The sequence below is a fragment of the Hemicordylus capensis genome, chromosome 2 (assembly GCF_027244095.1).
Source record: "Hemicordylus capensis ecotype Gifberg chromosome 2, rHemCap1.1.pri, whole genome shotgun sequence".
Classification (NCBI taxonomy): domain Eukaryota; kingdom Metazoa; phylum Chordata; class Lepidosauria; order Squamata; family Cordylidae; genus Hemicordylus; species Hemicordylus capensis.
In genome coordinates, this window is record NC_069658.1 from 199,067,109 (window position 1) to 199,087,555 (window position 20,447).

At 48.4% G+C, this 20,447-nt stretch overlaps 1 protein-coding gene across 4 annotated transcripts in view; it reads left to right on the top strand.

The window, feature by feature from the left end:
• The first annotated feature begins 1,125 nt into the window (after positions 1–1,125).
• The window catches only part of ZNF385A (zinc finger protein 385A), a 243,799-nt gene continuing 224,477 nt past the window's right edge, over positions 1,126–20,447 (top strand). For 2 of the 4 annotated variants that reach the window (XM_053296651.1, XM_053296655.1), the window contains exon 1: positions 1,126–2,490. In XM_053296651.1, the coding sequence (XP_053152626.1) occupies positions 2,478–2,490 (13 nt within the window). In that variant the 5' untranslated portion in view covers positions 1,126–2,477. The remainder of the gene's footprint in view (positions 2,491–20,447) is intronic. The other 2 variants (XM_053296652.1, XM_053296656.1) reach the window with 2 other exon arrangements.

Genomic DNA, 20,447 nt, shown 5'->3' on the forward strand with positions numbered 1-20,447 from the left:
GCTGAAAGGTCCATATTGGAAAAATAGTTCTTTAAGTAAAATAAGAATGGCTCCCAATCTTCTTTGAAACATTCCAAGTTTTCATCCCTTATGAGTGCTCTAAGTTTTGCCATCTCAGCGTATTCCAAAATTTTTATCAACCAATCTTCTTTTGAGGACATTTTATTATCTTTCCATTTCTGCGCATATTGGAGTGCACTATTAAAGGAGTATGGGCCCTGCAGTCCTTTAAACCTGGCCACTCTCATCCCCACCTGTTTGGGGCAGCCACGTCAATTTAAAAAGGAAGCCCTAGAACACCCATTGTCACCTTAAGTGGCACAGCGGGGGAATGCTTGACTAACAAGCAGAAGGTTGCCGGTTCAAATCCCCACTGGTATGTTTACCATACCAGACTATGGGAAAGACCTATATTGGGCAGCAGCGATATGGGAAGGTGCTGAAAGGCATCAGCTCATACTGCGTGGGAGGAGGCAATGGTCAACTCCTCCTGTATTCTACCAAAGACAACCACAGGGCTCTGTGGGCACCAGGAGTTGAAATTAACCTGATGGCACACAAACTCTGCTGCAGATCAGGTTGCTGTTAGACACAAAGGGGTAGGCCAGACCTTTTTTCTGGGCAACACCACTCCTTATAGACAATTGGAAACAAAATGCCACTTCTTTAAAACCTGACTGTAGCATAACTGCCAACTAATCAGAAAGACCTGCCTGGCCTATTCTTGTATCTCCAATAGTTATTGGATCTGCAGAATCAGTAGGTGAAGCCTTTCACAGCATAAAGACAAACTGTTATTACATTTTCCCTCCCACCAAGGAGCTTAGGGTGACATATATTATTCTCTTCACACAACCATTTCATCTTCACAATAATCCTGTGAGGTAAATTAGGCTGAGAAATGGTGACGGGCCTCCTCCATCTTAGTTCAACCACTCCAGCACATTTTTTTCCACTCGAAGAAAAAGTGGTTCATATGTTGGCAAGATGTAAATTTGAACTAGGCCTCACGACGGTTCAGAACTACTTTGCTGATAGAGTTGCCTCTAGAGACTTGAACTGGTTTAACGGCCACTCCCACTCCCAAAGACAGGGCTGTAGGTATAACTGAATGGGTGGAGCGGGGCCGGGGGTGACAGATAGCCTTGCCTTGTCCCCTGGAATTTAGAGTGGCCCCTGGATTTTGGCTCCAAATTCCATCAGGATTTACATGGATTTCAAATGCGCTGCTCGGATTGCACTCAGGATCTGATCACATGGGAAGACAGAGAAAGAGGGGAAAGTATACAGATCTGTCAAATAAATAAATAAGATGCAAATTAGTTGCTGCATAATTTGCATATTGTGCAAATTAGGCCGCCCAGATTTGGGAAGCTTGAATATGGCAACCCTGGCGACAGTTGTTCCTGAGCACCTGGATGAGAGCTTGCTCTTCTGCAGCCAAGATATACTGGGAGGAGAAGGTGAAGGAGGTGGGAGGTCTGGGGCAGGGCTAGGGGAAGAGCCCTCTTTCACTTTTTGTCCCAAGGTCCACTGCAAGCCTGCTATACCCCTGCCCAAGGAATTCTAGGACTGTGCGGAGGGAGAAATCTCTAGCAGTTTAAAAAGAAAGAGACCATAATCCTTTTGGGGGGCCATGTTCGTTTCAAAACAACAAAAGATTTTCCACTTGTTCCTTCCATGCTGTTTTGCTTGCATTAGACTCTCCACTCTGCGTTTCAGAAAGGCCCTGCTCCCCCACCCCACCCCCGCCCCCCGCCCCGCACCCTTCCGGAGGGCTGAAAGCTAACACCACTTCCCAGCTGTGCAAACTGTCCTGCCTGCTCTCCAGGCCAGCTCCCAGAACCTGTTGCCTCAGCAAGGACAGGAATTCCCAGCCCCGCCAGCTACTCATCGCAGCCCCAGGGAAAGTGTGTGGCCAGGCTCCTGGGTGGGGAAACCCCGTCGTCCCTGCCTGTCTCCCACCACTGGGCTCTGGGGGTCTGCCGGCAATTGCCTGCGGTAGGCCTGCCTCACCCACCCTCTCCCTCACCGTGCAAAGGGACTGATAATAAAGCCCTGCCAGCCCTGCACCTTTCAAGTTCTGGCTGTCATCTTCGCGTTGGATGCCTCCTTGCTCTGCGCCTTTGAGGAGAGACAGAGAGAGACAGAGCGACCCCATTGTGTCATGTCGTGGTGGCTTTGGCAAGCAAACTGGGACGCACCCTGATGTGAGAAGCTTCCCCCCCTCCCTGCACTTGGCTTCATCTCTTTGTGGCCTCTGGCTGCTCCTGCGGATGGTTTCCACGTGACTTCCAGTCCCTCTGGCCAGGTCTCCCTGTGGCTACTGACCAGGTCCGACCATCACAGATCTCTGTCCAACCCCTGCTGGAGTTTTTGCCTCCCTCCCTAGGACTTCTGGATCTTCCTTCGTTTCTGACCTCTAACCTTTCCTGTGGCTACGTCTCCATGTGATTTGTTCCCCAGCCTTCACCCCCATGTTGGGCTCAGGTAAGGGATATGCCCGCATTCGCTGTTGGTGTTTTATGATTGCAGGATTGATTAGGAAGTCTACAGCAAAGTTTGTCAAATGTGGGTCCACAGATGATGTTGGACTACAACTCCCACCACCCCCAGCCACAATGGCTGAAGGCGGATGATGGGAGTTGTAGTCCAACAACATCCGGGGACCCAGGTTTGAGAACCCCCGCCCTAAAGTATCATGCAGACTCTGTAAACCAGTTTTTATTTCAATTTTATTATTTTTTAGTTTTATCTTAAGGAAAAGGGGTTTTTGTTATAGAGCTTTCTCAGTCTGTGGCCTCTCTCCTTCCAGGCCAGATGAAGTGATTTTATATCCAATAGCACTCTTCTTCATTAATCTCCCAATCAAATCCCTATTATATGTGTCCCCTGCCCACGTGGCACCTCCCACCCCAGCCACACTTTCCCCAGAGGTTTAATTTAAGCTGGTCACATCACCCCCAGGATGTGTTTTTGGTAGAGCAGTGCTGAAACATGTGAAGAAAGAATGAAGTGCTTCAGAACACAGGGGAAATTTATTTTCTTCACAGTGGAGGGCCAAACTAAATGTGACATCTATGGATGTGACATCCAATGCCCAACAACAACAACAACAACAACAACAACAACAACAATGCAGCCATGAGGAGAGCAATTTAGATCGGGGACATGGCACAAGAGAGAAAGGGCCAATCGTTTCCCCCACATGCTGCAGCCCTGATTCAAATTGCATGCCTGGAGCTGCTATGGAGGAGAAAACTTAAAAGCTAATATTAGTTTGGGATGTGTGATTTGATTTGGGGAACTGGCATGGGGGCAAAGGATTACCTTCCTTTGAGCCCCTGGTGGCGCAGTGGTAAAAACTGCTGCCCTGTAACCAGAAGGTTACAAGTTCGATCCTGACCAGGGGCTCAAGGTTGACTCAGCCTTCCATCCTTCCGAGGTCGGTAAAATGAGTACCCAGAATGTTGGGGGCAATATGCTAAATCATTGTAAACCGCTTAGAGAGCTCCGGCTATAAAGCGGTATATAAATGTAAGTGCTATTGCTATTGCTATTCCTCCAATTGCACCACAGCCCTGATTTCAATCAATACATCACATTTAGTTCAACCCTGAAGAACCCACCCCTAAACATATGGGTTCACCACATAGATTCTCTTTTTAGGGTGTAGCTGTGTTTGTTTTATTTCCAAGTTGTTTTTATTGAAATGTTTATGGTTGTTTTTATTCTGTAAACACCCTGCTATGGGTACTTTTATAGTTTCCCTTACTCTACTTGTTAGCCATGCTGGCATCCTCCTGAACTTGGTGGTACCTTTCCTCCTTCTTGGTATATATTCCAACTGAGCTTCTAATATTGTGGTTTTGAATACGTTTCATGCTTTCTGGAGTGATTTGACCCTCCTGACCTTCCCTTTCAGCTTCCTTTTCACCTGTCCCCTCATTTTTGAAAAGTTTCCTCTTCTGAAGTCCAACAAATTTGTGTTGGACTTCCTTGGCAGTGCTCCACTCGCATATAATTAGAATGGGATCACACTATGGTCATGATTCCCCAATGCTTCTACAGCTCTGACATCTCGCACCAGGTCCTGGGCACCACTTAGGATTAAGTCCAAGGTTGCCTTCTCTCTGGTTGGTTCTGCGACCAACTGTTCTAAGGCACAGTCATTTATTAAGTCTAGAAATCTGGCCTCTCTGTCAATACCCACACGTGAATTTGCCCTGTCTATGTGAGTGTAATTGAAGTCACCCATTATTACAGCTCTGTCTCTCCTTGACACCTCTCTGATTTGCTTTTCCAACTCCAAGTCACCATCAGCGTTTTGATCCGGAGGGCGATAACACGTCCCTAGTAACACATTTCCTTTCAGTCCTCGTATTGTCACCCATAATGATTCTGTGGAGGACTCTGGTTTTCCTAGGTTTTCTAGCTTGTTGGATTCTATCCTTTCTTTAATATACAGTGCTAGTGCTCCACCGTCACCTTAAGTGGTGCAGCGGGCAAATGCTTGCCTAACAAGCAGAAGGTTGCCGATTCGAATCCCTGCTAGTATGTTTCCCAGACCATGGGAAACACCTATATTGGGCAGCAGCAATATTTATTTATTGATTTGATTTCTAGACCGCCCTTACAGAATTGCTCAGGGCAGTTCACAAATATATTATTTTTAATAATAATAATAATAATAATAATAATAATAATAATAATAATTAATTATTATTTATTACTAGCCGACCCCGCACAGAGCATATGTGCACTCCTTGGTGCTCTCTTGCCCACCTCCTTCCATTCCTCCCCCTCACCTCCACCACCTGCACAGAGCCGCGGCTGGTGGCCAAAAAGGACCCCTCCACTGCCATTCCTGCTCCCAGGTGGCGAACATGAAAGCCCCGCCACCCATTTCCCTCCCGTCCCAGGCTGCAACAGGCTTTGCCCCACTCACCCCACTCACGTTCCCCACTCACCCCTTCCGGCACCACCCAGGCCACGGCCAGTCTCCCGCTTCTCCCCCCCCCCGCGGTTTCTGGCCTGGTGGCTGTGCCCGACTCCACCTCCTCGCTGCTGCTGCCCCCCGCTTTGGCCGGGCCCACCATGGCCGCCTCGCCTGCCTCTCCTTGCCCCGGCCGGGCTGCCGCTGCCTCCACCTCCCCACCACGGCAGCCACTTTGCCTGTCTTCCCCCCACTGCCGCTTTCCCAAGTGGCCACCACTGCCTCACCTGCCTCTTCTCCCCGCCATTAGCTTCAAAGAGGCCAAACGGTGCCCAGCCAATCAGCTTCAGAGGCCAATCAGTGCCCAGCCAATCAGGCACCTCCCTCGCCACCACGCATAGCCTAGCCACATCCTCACACATGGCTGGCGGCTTGCTAAGAGAATTAAGTATAATGATGATGATTTATTCAATTCATATACTGCCCTTCCAAAACTGGCTCAGGGCAGTTTACACAGAGAAATAACAAATAAATAAGATGGATCCCTGTCCCCAAAGGGCTCACAATCTAAAAAGAAACACACTGGAGGGACTGTGCTGGGGGTGGATAGGGCCACTTACTTCCCCCCTGCTAAATAAAGAGAATCACCACGTTAAAAGGTGCCTCTTTGCCAAGTTAGCAAAGGTGATTGTTCCTTTCAGCATTTAGGAAGATGCTGAAAGGCATCATTTCATACTGCGTGGGAGGAGGCAATGGTAAACCCCTCCTGTATTCTACCAAAAGAAAACCACAGGGCTCTGTGGGCACCAGGAGTCGAAATCGACTTGACAGCACACTTTACCTTACATTACTTCTCCCCCATCCTCCCCTCTCTGTCCTTTCTGTAGAGTTTGCATCAGGAATAACAGTGTCCAACTGGTTCTCACCATTCAACCAGGTTTCCATTATGCCCACTACTATATCTATGTTTTCAGTAGCAACCAAGCACTCCAGCTTGCCTATTTTGGCTCAGAGGCTTCTGGCATATACGTCGAGTCTCTTACCTGGCACTGGCATGTGTTATCTCCTTTACTGTTATTTGAAGTTTTTGACCGCTATTATGTGTTTCCATCTGCTCTACTCGTGGTTCTACTCTCTCCCCTTTTGGCTTATCTGAAATGTTTGCACCCTTGCACCTTAGGGGATTTTGCTTGCCGAACCAGATACCACCCAATTCTTGTCGGCAATCCCCCAGGCATGGCTTAAAAAGCTACTCTGTGTTTAAACTATATTGTTGCGAGAGGAGGGTCATTATTATCATGATTTAGAATATTTAGATACTGCTTTTCAACAGAAGAATTTCACAAAGAATTTTGCACAGCCGAAGGAGGAATGAGAAGATGGTTCCCTTTCCCAAAGGGGCTTACATTCTGACAAGAGGCACAGGGGATATGCCAGCAACAACCACTGGAGGGGTCCTGGACTGAACAGGGTCAGTTGCACTCCCCCTGATAAATGTAAGAGAGCCACCAATTTAAAGGGTGCCTCTTTGCCCAGTTTCCAGGGATTAATTAGGAATTTTTAGCTGAGAGTTCTCAGCAAAGTATAGCTCTTAGGTGGCTTCTAGGCAGGGAGACCATGATAGTTAAATCAGATAAAAGTTTGTAGTATGAACCTGCTTCTAGAGTTGCCACTTTTTATTTTGCTGGCCCTGCTGCTAGCAATGGGACAAATGCCACTTGCTAAAACTTTGTGTGTTAACTTGCTGTTCGACTGAGGTGCAGGGGGGCTGTCGGTCAAAAACATGGCAGTCCTACTGTTTCCCCGAAAAAGGCAAGGTAGATGGAGTAGAGCTATATAAATACTGCTCTTCTACTGGGCAGAATAATAAAGCAGCTTTTTCAAAGGCACTTTCCTCCTTAGAGCTGCTGCCAGCCACTTCTGTTTCCTAACTAGGCTGCTGTATCTTTAACAATGGGGGAGAGAGAAATTCAACAGGTGACGCTACTGGCAGCATGGAGCACAGCAATGGTGACATTTCACTAGATGAATTTCTGCCTGTCATGCACTATCTTAAGGCACAGGAGCAGTGCCTGAGCAAAAGGGAAATATTCCTGATTCTCAACAGCCCTTACTCAGTGCGGAAATGAAAGATCTGCTGCTATGTTTTCTCAGCTTGGGGACCATGCAGAGAGAAGCAAGTAAAAGCTTGGTCCCCACTGAAGTGCAAACAGTACCCAAAGGACATGTTGGACTGCTGTTTGCCTGAGAGCAGGAGACGTTCCCTTTGTTGAAGGCGATGATGAAAAAAGAAATGTTTACAGTGTTGTTTGCCGGCTGGAAGTGGATGGGATGCACAGCCAACGTGCCAAGCTGGGCTTTGTTTGAGTTGGGACTTCATCTGCACTCAGGCCTGGAACATGTCAAAATGGTGATGGGCATGCCTTTGAGCATGTGCAGAATGCCTTACATAAGCTGTTCCGGTGGAGAGGGGGAGACTTCTATAGGGCCAGGTTTGGGAGGAGAAACCTGGGAATTTTACAAACAGCAGGTTTTACCGCAAGGAGGCTTTACTGCGAACTGGAACTCGTCCCAAAAAACCGACGCAAATAATGGATTTTTTAATCCCTGATATAAATCAGGCTACATTCTAATGTGCAGTGAAAAACCTGAATTATGTGTGAACTTCTCCCCAATAACTTGCAGGGACTTTGGGGTAAATCTAGCCGATATGTGAACACACTCCCACCATTCCGGAGGAGATGTGAATTAAAGGGCTCCCATGTGAAAAGCTTTGGACACATATTTTGGGGGGTGATATCTGCTTATTTGCAAGTAAACAGGACCAAGGGGCAGGCAAGCAGACAGTGCTACTCTTTAAAGAGGGGGTGAAATGTTGCTCCTGTCCTCCAGGTGTGAAGAATCCAGCCACAGATGGTGGTTGTTGTGGGGCTGAATCCTGGGCCCAGGGCTTGTCCCACCTCCCACCCATCCACCTTGCCTGGGTCTGCCCTTGCTGCACAGAGCATGTGGGAGGGCTGTGAGCCAGCAACTGGGCCAGGCCAGAGCAGCTGAAGAATCCCATACCTTGCAGGCCGTAAATAGCGCCGGGAGGCTGGTATCTGGGGCAGAGAGCGCTGGCCCTACCTCTTCTCCAGCAAGCCAAGGCCTGGGTCTTTCTGAAACTATCCCATTGAGAAAGGAGCCAGCCCTGGGACTGGTCCAGGGAGCTTTCTCTTCCCTGTCATCCCTGAGTACGGCCAGGCCCTATGATGAGCAGAGGCAATGGAGACAGAGTGGGGTGCCTTCGTTTGTGCAAAAGAGCATGCTCGGGATCTAATCTGTGGACTATGATAATGGTGTATGGAGGAATTGGTTAGCAAGTGCACTTCTTCCTTCCCTTTAAGCTGTCACCTTCCTCCAACACAGACGTGGTGGGCTTTTATCTCTCCTGTTGGAGTAGGACTGAAGGCAGACAGAGGGTAGTTCCAGATGGCAATAGACTGAGAAAGTTCAAAGCTCTGTCTTACTGACTGTACATATACTCCCATTGGCTCCTGTGCTCCTTCCTATCCTCTCTGGCTACACATAGATCAGAGACCTTGCACAATTTTCTCAGTGCCACCTGTTGGCCAGTACTTGCATTCTGAGAAACACCAGCAGTCACCACAAAAGTAGGATTGAAAAGGGAATGGATTCTTCTCCGAATGCAAGCACTAGCCAGCAGGTGGCACTACAAATATCCCGCAAGGTCTCCAATCAGTGTGTGGCCAGAATAAGATCTCTATCGAAGGAGTACAGAAGCTTACAGGAGCATGTGCATGGTCAATAAGATGGTGCTTTGAGCTTGTAGAGAAGCTTTTGACATTGTGCAATTTGTTGCTGGCTGGAAAGGCCCAAATGCCTTGCAGATGGAACAGGGACAATAGAGCCTATCATGAAGCAGGAGAAATGGCACCATGTTGCTTTTCTTTTTTCCTTCCCAATACAGAGTGAAGGAAAGGGGAGAGATTTGAAAGAACCTACGAACAGAATTTTAATAGAAAAAAGAGGGTGGGGGAAGAGAAAGGGGAAGAAGTACCATTTGATGCTGTGCTTCAGGCACTGGCAGCCAAATGTCATGGGCTGGCACTGAGGGACACTTCCTTGCACAACCTGATGCTCACGTAGGATCACTGTGAGAATCCACACTCTGCACCCACAATATGTAACGGTGAGGAAGTGAAAAGGCCTTCTCCGGTGGTTGCCCACTGTATTTGTTTACTCTTCCATAGCCTGTCACGGATTTGAAGCAAAGAGGGTGTCTGCTCTTTCGGCTAGATAGTTAGTGAAACACATTTTTACTTATTTAATGGTAGATGTAATTTGGCATTGTCCTAAATTACATTACGCTAAATAAACTAGTTATTAAATCCCTCCCTTTTGGGTAGCAGAAGCTGACTAATTAAGAGGCATTATCATCAGTAATCCCCCAGCCAGACTGAATGGAAAACAATAAAATGATCAGAACGTGCAAACAGGAAGCTTTCGATTAAAGGCACAGAAGTCCTGGAAAGTGTCAATTGCGCGTTTCCTGTCCACCCTAGACAGGCTGTCACTGCAGTTATATTTTACTACACACACCACCACCACCACTGCCGCTGCCACCCAGAAATCAGGTCTCTAAAAGCATGAGAGAACATCACGGTATACTGCATCACAATACTTTGTCAACAACATTGTCTGGTTTCAGAGGATCAAAATTCCAGAGGAAAAAAGCAAGTGTGGAAGCAGCCATTGGATCCAGAACTGTTCTCACTCTCTTGCCCTGTTCCATACTGCCTGTGATCAGGGCCTTGGCTGATGTGGAGCTGGCAAGAAGGAGATAGAGAGGGAACTCCCAAGAGGGAGGAATTCCCAGCCAGCGACAGTCACAGATTGTTCCCCAGAACTTTAGCATTTGTACCTCCTTGCAGGTATGGGATATGAGAGCTATACATTCTGTTAATGGTCTTGCTACTAGCGTCTAAGTGCACAGGGCACTGGTCTCTTCCTGCTCTCCCCTTTCCCCATTTGCTCCTCTTCCTGGTGAGATCATAACCCTGTGCCAGTGACATCATAGCTGGCTGCTGCAAGAAGCCCTGCCTACGAAGTCATTGGGACTGATGATGAGCCAATTGCAGGGCAGTAAACAAAAGAGCTGCTTTGACTGCAGGCTCCCTGGAGGAAGATTAACGAGGGTTGAGAGAGGCTGGGAATGTGTCCGGCATCCACAAGGGATGCTAAATATAGACAGCTTGGCGAGGGAGGCATTCACGGCTCTTTAATGAGGGAGCTGGAGCTGCAACCTGGGACTCTGCCGGGAGAGTCAGCCAAGCGGCACCTGGACCATGTAAATCACGCTTGTGCTCCAGCCGAAGCCCCCCTTGGTGCTCCCTGCCCCAATCAAAGCGGGCTCTGAAATGTGACGAGCCTTTCTACGTGTGCCATTTGATGGATGCTCCCCACAGAGGGCCTGTTGCAACGGTTTCCGCTCTGAGCAGGTTTTCCGTTGCCGCACTTGGAGCACCTTGCTGTCTGAATGGATGCAGTTAGTTGAGTCGGACAGGGTTTGAAAAAAAATAATAATAAAAAAATTCCACCTTTCTACCGCAAAGGCCCTCAAGGTGGATTGCAAATTCAATTTAAAACCATAGAATGCACCAGTAATGAATGGTTTATAGAACAGATAAAACCACCAGAATATACTGCAGTCTGACAGCTCCATATCAGGGTCAAACAAGACGTTACTCGAAATAAGTGACTGGGAGTGGCGTGCTTGGCTTTAATCCAGGAACTAGCAGCCAGATTGGGGCCCTGTGTATGGGGACCGTGGAGGGTGGTGGAGGGTTATCCTTCTGCTCCAGCCACTGTCCTGGTCTGGATTGACCCCTCTAGTGGTTATTTGCCCTGGCGGAAAACACTCAATGGGAGCCTTTTCCCTCCAGGGCGGGGGCGACCCTTCCATGAGGCAAGGTAGTCACCTCAGGCAGCAGATTCTTGGGGTGCCAGCAAGGCAGCAAGAGGCAGTCCGGCCTTTTGCTTTGAAAGAGAGATGAAAAATAGGGGGTGGAGGGTGCATACAATGGGGGGGCAGCAGTTGCTGCCCTGCCTCAGACACACGGAGGCTTTGAGATGCCATTGCCCAGGCACATAGCTATAATGGAGAGCGGGAGGGGGGGATGTCCATGGGCTGCTCATACCCATATTATTTCCGGGCGCCACTGGAGGCTCGACCCCAGTGGTGTGCTTCAGTCTTGGGCCCTGGCATCTGGGTGCCCCAAGCTGCTGCACTGCCGCCCCCTCCCACCTCCACTGCTGCCGCCGCTGCCGCCATCACCGACAGGCATAAGGCCCGTCTGCCTTCATGGTCCCCACTGGCCACCTGGTTGCCTGCGCCACCCGCCCGCTCACACTGCCCTTGCAATGCGATCTAATGACATCATCAGATCACATCATGGCCAGGCCCAGCAAAGCCAAGTCAGATGGGAGGCTGGAAGTGCCAGGAGTGGGTGACTGGTGGGTGGCAGCAGCAGCCGTGGTGGGGAGCTGCCCCAGATCTCTTCTCGGGGCCACCCGCCACATCACTACGCCACTGTCCCAGGGCAAAGAGCAGCTATGGCAGGGGGCCCTATCTGGACTGGAAGCCTGGGGCGGGTGGTTTAACCCCCCTCCCGAACTCCATGGCCCTGGTCTATAAAAGGGGGAGCTGATCTGGCTGCGATTTACAGAACAAAGAGCACGCTGGCCCCAGTCACATGCTTGAAGGAGCCCCTAGTTTGACCCTTGATTTCTGGTAAAGGTGCAAGTGAACAGGACTAAAGGGGCCTGACCTGGCATCCAAGAGCAGGGGCAGCTTACGCTTTTTGTAGCCCATAAGCAAAAAGCTGCTCTTTGACCTAAAAACAAAACGCAAACACCGCTGCATGCCGGCGGCATTAGCTACAAGGAGAGGGGGGCAAGGGGAAAGTTTCATCTTCTGCCATTTAAAGAATAGGGACATAGGAACAGAGGAAGCTGCCATATACTGAGTCAGACCATTGGTCTATCTAGCTCAGTATTGTCTTCACAGACTGGCAGCGGCTTCTCCAAGGTGGCAGGCAGGAATCTCTCTCAGCCCTTTCTTGGAGAAGCCAGGGAGGGAACCTGGAACCTTCTGCTCTTCCCAGAGCGGCTCCATCCCCTGAGGGAAAAAACATCTTACAGTGCTCACACTTCTAGTCTCCCATTCATATGCAACCAGGGTGGACCCTGCTTAGCTAAGGGGACAAATCATGCTTGCTGCCACAAGACCAGCTCTCCTCTCTGAATGCCACTGCTGGTGGTAGGATGGGGTGTTGCAGCTTCAGGGAGGGCGGGTGGGGGAAAGGAGGGGAGAGTCCCCCCTTTTACTTTTGAAAATGCTGCTGCGTAGAGGGATGGGGGCGCAGTGAGCTCCTTCCAACTCCCCTCCTCCCAAGTGACTGCATGGGCATCTCTGCTGTGCAGCCTGTTTTTGGCCTTCCTCTACGCGCAGCAGTGTTTTATTGGGGGGTTAGGTAAAGGGGGGACTTTCTTCTCACCCCCCCTTCACAGCAGCTGTGGCCATTCCCAAAGAGGGGTGGCAAAATCTGAGGATCAGCAAAATTTGCCACACCTCAAATTTTGCTGCCATATGCAAATGCCTGCTCTGCCTCTCCGTTAATCTGCCAGTGTCCGAGAGACAGCAATGATGGTACCAAGCGAGCTTGCCTATGGAGGGAGTTCTGAGTCAGGCAGGGGATTACCACAGGCAAGGGCCTCTCTCCTGTAGCCACCTGTTCAGCCTCAGGAGGCAAGAGCTCTCAGAGAAGGGCCTCCAAGGAAGGTGGTCAGCATCCAGACTAACACTGCACATGCCAAATAATGTGTTCTGCATGCACAATGGGAGAGGGCGATTTTCGCCGATCCTCCCTTCCTTTTGCAGCTCTCTGTGCTTATTGAAAATGCAGGGGTCCTTGGGGACATATTTTTGGGAGGCACAGAGGGCTTCTGTGGGAAGTGGGACATTGTTATTTGGCATGTGCAAAGTGAATCTGGATTTCAGCTGGCTATCACGTTCATACAAGAGAAAGAGGCTCTTTAGATACCCTTCTATAGGCACTTCAGTGTTGATTTGCATATACCTGCCCTTTTGAATGGGGAGGAAAACGCACCTGGGGAGCAACTGACAAGACATTTTCCACAGCCTTGTCAGTTTCACTGGAGGAGGAGAGTGAAGGAAATGGCCCTGAGAGAGAGATGCCCAAGGTCATCATGGGAAAGGAGTCGGGTGAGGTATCCAGGCTGTACCTGCTGACAATGATATAAGCAAAGCTTCCGGAAGAAAAGGTTAAAAATGTGTGAGTATGTTGGGAAGTGGGAAGCCATTCCTCAATTGTATACAAGCCTATCGAAAAAATGGAGAGTGGAGGACTAAGCATGTGTTTTAGATAGAGCCCATCTGTTCACAAGTGACTTGAGCATTATAGGAAGGTTGAAAAAGGTGATCATAAATCCACCTCCCTGCTCCTGAATGGCCATCAATACATCCAAAAATCACATCCAAATGCATCAAAAACTTTGTTTGTCTTTCATTCTTGCATGCACGGCAACAGTGGGACAGAAGTCCAAAAATACTTTAACTGGCACGCGTGAAATATATCAGTCTAAGTAATGGAGGAGAAGATCATAGCCTGGTATGTGCAAAATATAAAGTCCCAGATTCAGCCCTTGACAGCTGGCACTTCTGGATAAAAACTCCCAGGTGGCTGATTGGGGAACCTTACAGAGCTAATGTTAGTCAAGTAGACAAGAATGAGCTTCTTCAGGGGTTCCTAAACCAGTTGATGGACTACAACTCCCATCATCCCCAGCTACAGTGTTCTTGACCATTGTCACTGGGGGAAGTGGGAGTTGCGCGCTCCAAAACTGAAAACAAGGTGTACCAAGATCTATATGTCCACACTTCAAAACAGTTAAGCACCAGGTTAGTGACATGGACTCCTATGAGTTCTCTTTTGTGATATATTGTGTGGATGGGCATCACATTTGTACATCGATATTCCAGTAGCGGCTTGTCCTAGTGAGCCAGGGGGTGTCAAACGAGGCGTCTCTGCCTCGGATTCCTGCAGCTCTGATTGCTCCCCTCTTTCCCATTCCGCCCCCCCCCCAGTGTTAACCAGAGCTGCACTGCCTGCGGGCTGGCCATGAGGCCATTGTTAACCAATCTGCACAATTCTGCCTTATGAAGGGTCAGTCTGCAGGCAACCCAGCTCGCTGATGCCAAGGTGGGACAGAATGGAGAAGAGAGGGGGGCAAACCGGAGCGGCAGGAACCGGAGGCAGTGGCACCTTGTCTGGCATCTCCCTGGGTCGCTGGGATAGGCTGCTATGGAGACACTTCATTATTCAAGTATTGATGTGATCTGTCCTTGAATGAATGTTTGTTTGAGCTTATGTTATTGTTTGTGTGGTACAATGCCGGCCAGTGAATTTTTACCATGGCTTACTTTTATAGATTGTATCACATGTATTATTGACGCTGTTCGGGTGTGGATCCTTTTTGCTCTTGTGGGAGTTGTAGTCCAACAATATTTAGCCATTGTGGCTGGGGATGATGGGGGTTGTAGTCCAACAGCACCTGGGAACCCCTGAGCCAGATGGACTCAAGATCTTGGTTAATAAAAGGTAATTCATTTAAAGATATATTAGGAGTTACCCAACCAGGGCATGTGTGGAAAGGTGTTGTCAGGAGAGAGATACCCTATCAGTCTCCACCCTTGGCGGGGCTGCTTCAGACAGACACACTTTCAACCTATCATTGGAGCAGAGGAAAGAAAAGGGCTGTAGAGGGGACAGGGAGGAACTGTCTTCCCCACTTCTAGACACTAGAGGGCGCTGAAACTTTGGTTACACTTGAGACCAGAGGCAATTCTGCTCTAATTACGCTAATATAGTTTATATTCTGCACTATAGACTCCTTCAGCACAGTAAAAGAAGCAAGAATCATGGCATTAATAACATGCATGCAATCAAGGTGTCATCACCACACCTGAACTTTAGGGTATGTTTAACTTGCAATCATTGCAGAGACTAATAAATCCTACTGGGATTACAGTGCCTTCAAAAATCTTGAGGTGTCTTAAGCAATCTATCCAATGTACTAATTCTGGTCATTTCTAGCTCCACAAGGCTCATCAGACAACAACTTTAGTGTAGTTCCAGTCCATTTTGCCCAGTGACCCACAGCTCTCTCTAAAAAATATATGTTTGTAAAACAGCCAGCGTAGCATAGTGGTTAGAGTGCTGGACTAGGACCGGGGAGACCTGAGTTCAAATCCCCATTCAGCCAGGATACTTGCTGGGTGACTTTGGGCCAGTCACTTCTCTCTCAGCCTAGCCTACTTCACAGGGTTGCTGTGAGGAGAAACCTACGTATGTAGTACACCGCTCTGGACTCCTTGGAGGAAGAGTGGGATATAAAATGTAAAAAATAAAATAAATAAATAAATAAATAGATAAAAATAATAATAATAATGAAAGGGATTCATAGTATGGCAAACTAAATGGGGAAAAGTCTTCTTCAGTCATGTTGAGTTTGGAAATGTCTGTTCTTGCATGGATATATTCATCTGCAATCCAGGCAGCTCACTTTGATGTTTAGGTGCCATAAATATGCACGTTTTTAGTGCCACACAGTATCTCACTTTCAAAATAAAATACTTTTTTGAAGTGACAACATTCAGGAAAGGCAAGCACAGTTGCAAAATGCAGCTTCCAAGCAAGAGGGACAATATTTGCCAGCCAATTAGGTGCAGTTAGGAAAACGGCAGGATTAGCTAGCTATAAATTAATCAGATGTCAGCAACCAGTACAGCCAAGACAGGTCTATAGCAGCTAGAGACACCTTCTTCAGCCTAGGGGGAAGGAGGGTGGACTCTTCCCAGCCAAGGTGCTGGAGACATCCCCAGTTATTATGACATCCCCCCCACACACACACCCAGGAACAGGCTGAGGAGAGTCTGCCTCCCACCCCATGCTGAAGAACCCGACAAGCCCTTCTCTTGTTGGGAAATCTGAGGGGCCTCTGGTGCAACCTGTCACTTATGTAAGAAGCTGCCTTGAGTCTTTCCCAATCCTACTGGGAAATGCCAGGGACTGAACCTGGGGATTTTTGCACGCAAAGCAGATTTTCTGCCGCTGAGCTCTATGGCCCCATCCCAAGTCTTTTTTCATTTTCATGCTATAAGGCACATCTGCCAGGTGAAAGGACTGGCAGGCAGGAGAGTTAAGGCTTCCCTCCTCTGAGAAAGGAGAGTGTGTCCCTTAATCTGGTTCATGCTTCCATGACAAGGGACCCAGGGGCCTCTGGTGGAGCTGGGATGGATTTGCTCTTAAAATTCTCCTCAGGATTCTCCTTGGCAACTCTTGAAATGGAATATGCTCTACATAGTCTCTGAATACTTCAACATTTGCCAGCTCTCCACTGATATCAGTTTTTATCCAATGATTTTTGAACTTCAGTATTGGGTATTTGACAGCGTTTCTTTATTGTGATGTTTATCGTGAGGTTAGACGGTAACACCCAGTGATTTTTGCGCTGGATGTTAGTTGGCAGCTGGCAGCTGTTTATTTATTGATATAATCCTGTCTACATTTCTTTACAAAGAAATCTCCGTTCCAAAGGGCTTATAATCTAGAAAACGATGTTAGATGACAAAGGGAGGGAGGGGAAATGGAGGCATGGGTGAAGGGGAAGAGTCTGCAATTATTGCAAGTACACATGCTCAAGCTTAGTTGCAGGGGTGCCAAAAGGACAAGGGGGTTGTGCCAAAAGCTACACAGAGGGCCAGTTCAGATGGTCACCACCAGCCCCACCATGAGATCAGGGCAGGGACATGCTGAGAATGTGCGTACCCCTGACGTCACTAATGAACATCCTGACACACTGTTGTGGTGTCCTTTAATCACATGAGGGGGTGATCATCTGAATCGCCCTTCTACCCACAGTCCCAAACCCTGTTTAAAAAGGGGTTGTGGCGTGTATAGAGGGGCAATTCAGATGACATCCTAAAAGCCTGTTGGGACATCCTTTAGTGAAGCGAGAGCGGGTGCGTCCTCAGTGTGTCCCATTCTTGAACATGTGTGCTGGCAGACACTCGTCTGAACTGGCTCAAGGAGATATCATGTCTGATGCTTGCCAAAAGCGAACCAGAGATGATGATAAGCCCTCAAAAGTCCATTTTGCGGTAAAATGTCACATTCAAAACCTGAATTTGAATTCTTAATCTGAGGCGTCTCTTTTCAAAATGTGAATCGTTAAACTGGACGATTTGGCAAATGTAGAAGGTTTGCGGATATTAGTTTCAACTCTGGTCTAATAGTTCTGCAAAGGGCCAAAGGATCTTTGGCAGAGTTGTCTCCTTGTCCTCACAAATTACAGCTTCCAGGTTCTTTGGCAGAAACCAAGGCCATTAAAATGGTTTAGATGTGTAGTGTTGATAAGCTGCTTAGAGGAGAGCTTCTGAATTTTCTAGTAGCTGAGCTGTCTTGCAGCCACTTATTCATTTGTATTTAGATTTCGCTCCTTTCTCAATCCCAAGTTTTAGCCTGAGGGTGTTGCCATATTTTCTTATGCTGTCCCCCTCTATTTTTCTCAGCAAAGGACTCCTGCACCTTTAATCCCAAAAGAAAGGCATTTTATCAGAGGCCACTTTTCTTACTGCCGTATGACAAGCTGCACCTGCTTCAAAGTCCCAATTTTACCCAGCTTTTCATCTTAAAGGAGCTTCTCGTCCTTCTTTGGTCACTCTATCGAGAGCACTGAGGCTGAATGAGTCCTGAGTACTCATTCAGGAGTACTGAATGAGTACAAAAGGAGAGGAGAGCTTGTCTGGTGGCAGCAAGCATGACTTGTCCCCCTAGCTAAGCAGGGTCCATCATGGTTGCATATGAATGGGAGACTAGAAGTGTGAGCACTGTAAGATATTCCCCTCAGGGGATGAAGCCACTCTGGGAAGAGCAGAAGGTTCCAAGTTCCCTCCCTGGCAGCTTCTCCAAGATAGGGCTGAGAGAGATTCCTGCCTGCAACCTTGGAGAAGCTGCTGCCAGTCTGTGAAGACAATACTGAGCTAGATAGACCAATGGTCTGACTCAGTATATGGCAGTTTCCTATGTTCCTATGTTCCTATCTACTGTGATCGGTTCTGGGAGACACACTAAGAAAAGTATAGACCAGGGCTTTGACCCGCCAGGGCACTTTTCACATTAGCCACTCAACAGCAGCAAAATGATTCCGTTCAGGCAAATCACATTCAAAATGTAAATAGCAAAGCGCCCAGCAGGGGGAACAGTCTCGCGAAAACGAACAACCCAAAAAAACAGCAACCTTTTTACGCTGGACATATGACATTTTATCTATAAATCAAAGCGATTAAATCTGAAACAAGGCATCGGAAATGTGAACGGCACCCTGCTGTCAGCGTAGGGACTGTGGTGTCACAACACAGGAAGTGTGGAAGCACACTTCAGAGATTCGCCGTGACCCCATTGCAGGGTCTAATGTGGAAAGCGCCCTGCTGTTTTTGGATGACAGCTCCCATAATCTCCATCCACAGTGGTCAATAGTCAGGCATGTTGTAGTCCAACATCTCCAGCATATTAGGTGGCCTACAAGTTTTCCCCCGACCTCCATGATTCTATGACTTGCCCAGTGCCACCTTCATGGCTGAGCTATGCTCCAAATGCAGGTCTCTCACTCAGACAGGAACAAGGCCAACGTTCTATTTACTCTGACCATTCCATCCATGCTCATTGTGGGAAGAGAAGACAGAGCTAGTGTGTGTGCTTAATATGCAGCCTGCCTGCTCCACCCTGCGGTTAAAAAAAATGCATGCTTGAGAAGGTGTCAGTAAATATATACCTGTTTGTAGATGTCTAGGCCAGGGTCAAGCCTTCAGTCATGCACTCCACGTATCTCTCACAGGCACACAAACGATACGGTGCTCAAATTACAGGTAAGGGGGGCAGAGAGGACCCCCTTATCTTTTGTGACAGTCTTCCCAGTTACTGGCTCTGCACAGCATTAGTAAGGCATAAAAACACAGTGTATGTGCAGAAATGTCTCGGACTTTCGTGCAGGCAAAGGGAGAATGAGGAGTGATTTTTTTGCTTCTCTCTTCCCTCCAAAAGTTTTTGTTGTTGTTTCAGAAATATGTCCTTGAGAACTGTGTGATCCTCAAGGACATATTTCTGAAGCCATAAAGTAATTTTGGAGGGCGGAGAAAGAAGTGAAAATCACCCCCGCTTCCTCTGCCCACATTTGCCTGCTCAGCATCATGCTGTGTGGGGCTCCAGTACAGCGATTCTGCACACACACTGCTTTTTTATGCCCTACTAAGGCTGTGCAGAATGTAAGCCACTATTGTTAGAAGGTTATTGGGATGGGGGAATATGATTTGCCTAAAATGAGGGATAGGGGCTTCTGGATTCCGTTAAAGGTGCACCATTCTTTCAGTCTCAAGCTTGCTGAGGGGACAGGAATCGTGACTGAAACCAACCAGGGCAAATGGGGTTGACCCCCTGAAGCAAGGCTCTGACCATTCCATGGGCATGCATGGAGCAGGCAGTATGGAAGGAGGGAAATTCTTCCTCTCTCATAATACCAGCATTTGGGGTCATCCCATGAAGATGACTAGCAGCGGATTCAGGACAGACACGAGAACGTACTTCCTCACATAATGCCTCATTAGCATGTGGAATTCACTGCCGCAACGTGTAGTGATGGTCATTGGCTTGGAGAGCTTTCAAGGGGGGTGATGAAACACACTCACCAAGAGCTCTATTGATGACTCTTAGCTGTGATAGCTAAATGGACCCCCCTGTTCCTAAACCATGCTGAATATAGCCCACACCCACCATTTATAGCCGCAACCCACTAGGGGTTTGATAAACCTGTTTTTGATGCCTACTGTGGAAAACAGTGAGGCTGTCACACACCTGCAATGTGCAGCACATGGGCTGATGGGCTGCGTTTGGTTTGGTGGGCGAGGAGCTGTGCAGGCCCAGTGGTGTGAGGGAAACATGCCCCAGGCGGAGGCCCTGAAACTCTGCTGCCGTGCATGCTGAACTCCCCAAATGGCCTTCAGATCGAGAGAGGTGGGAATGCTGCTGCTTAGATCTCATTTGCCTTCTGGCTTAATATGAGCCAGCCGTCAGAACACAGCGTTCAATCAGTCCTAAGGATCGATGTGGCACGTTCTCCCAGGAACAATCAGTTTTCTGATCGAGCAAACACCAGGTGGAGGGTCCACAGCAGTCCACAAGGCATTGGCCAGATTCATTTAACAGCCACTCTCAGGCCATGAATGCATGCTTTGTCTTGAGGCGGGGGGGGAGGAAACCACAACTCCCTCGCTCTCTCCCTTATGAAGGAGCTGATAGGGCCTCACCACCACATGACAAAGGGCGGCAGATTAGAGATTGTTTGGGGCAGGGGTATTTGGGGGATGGACCGC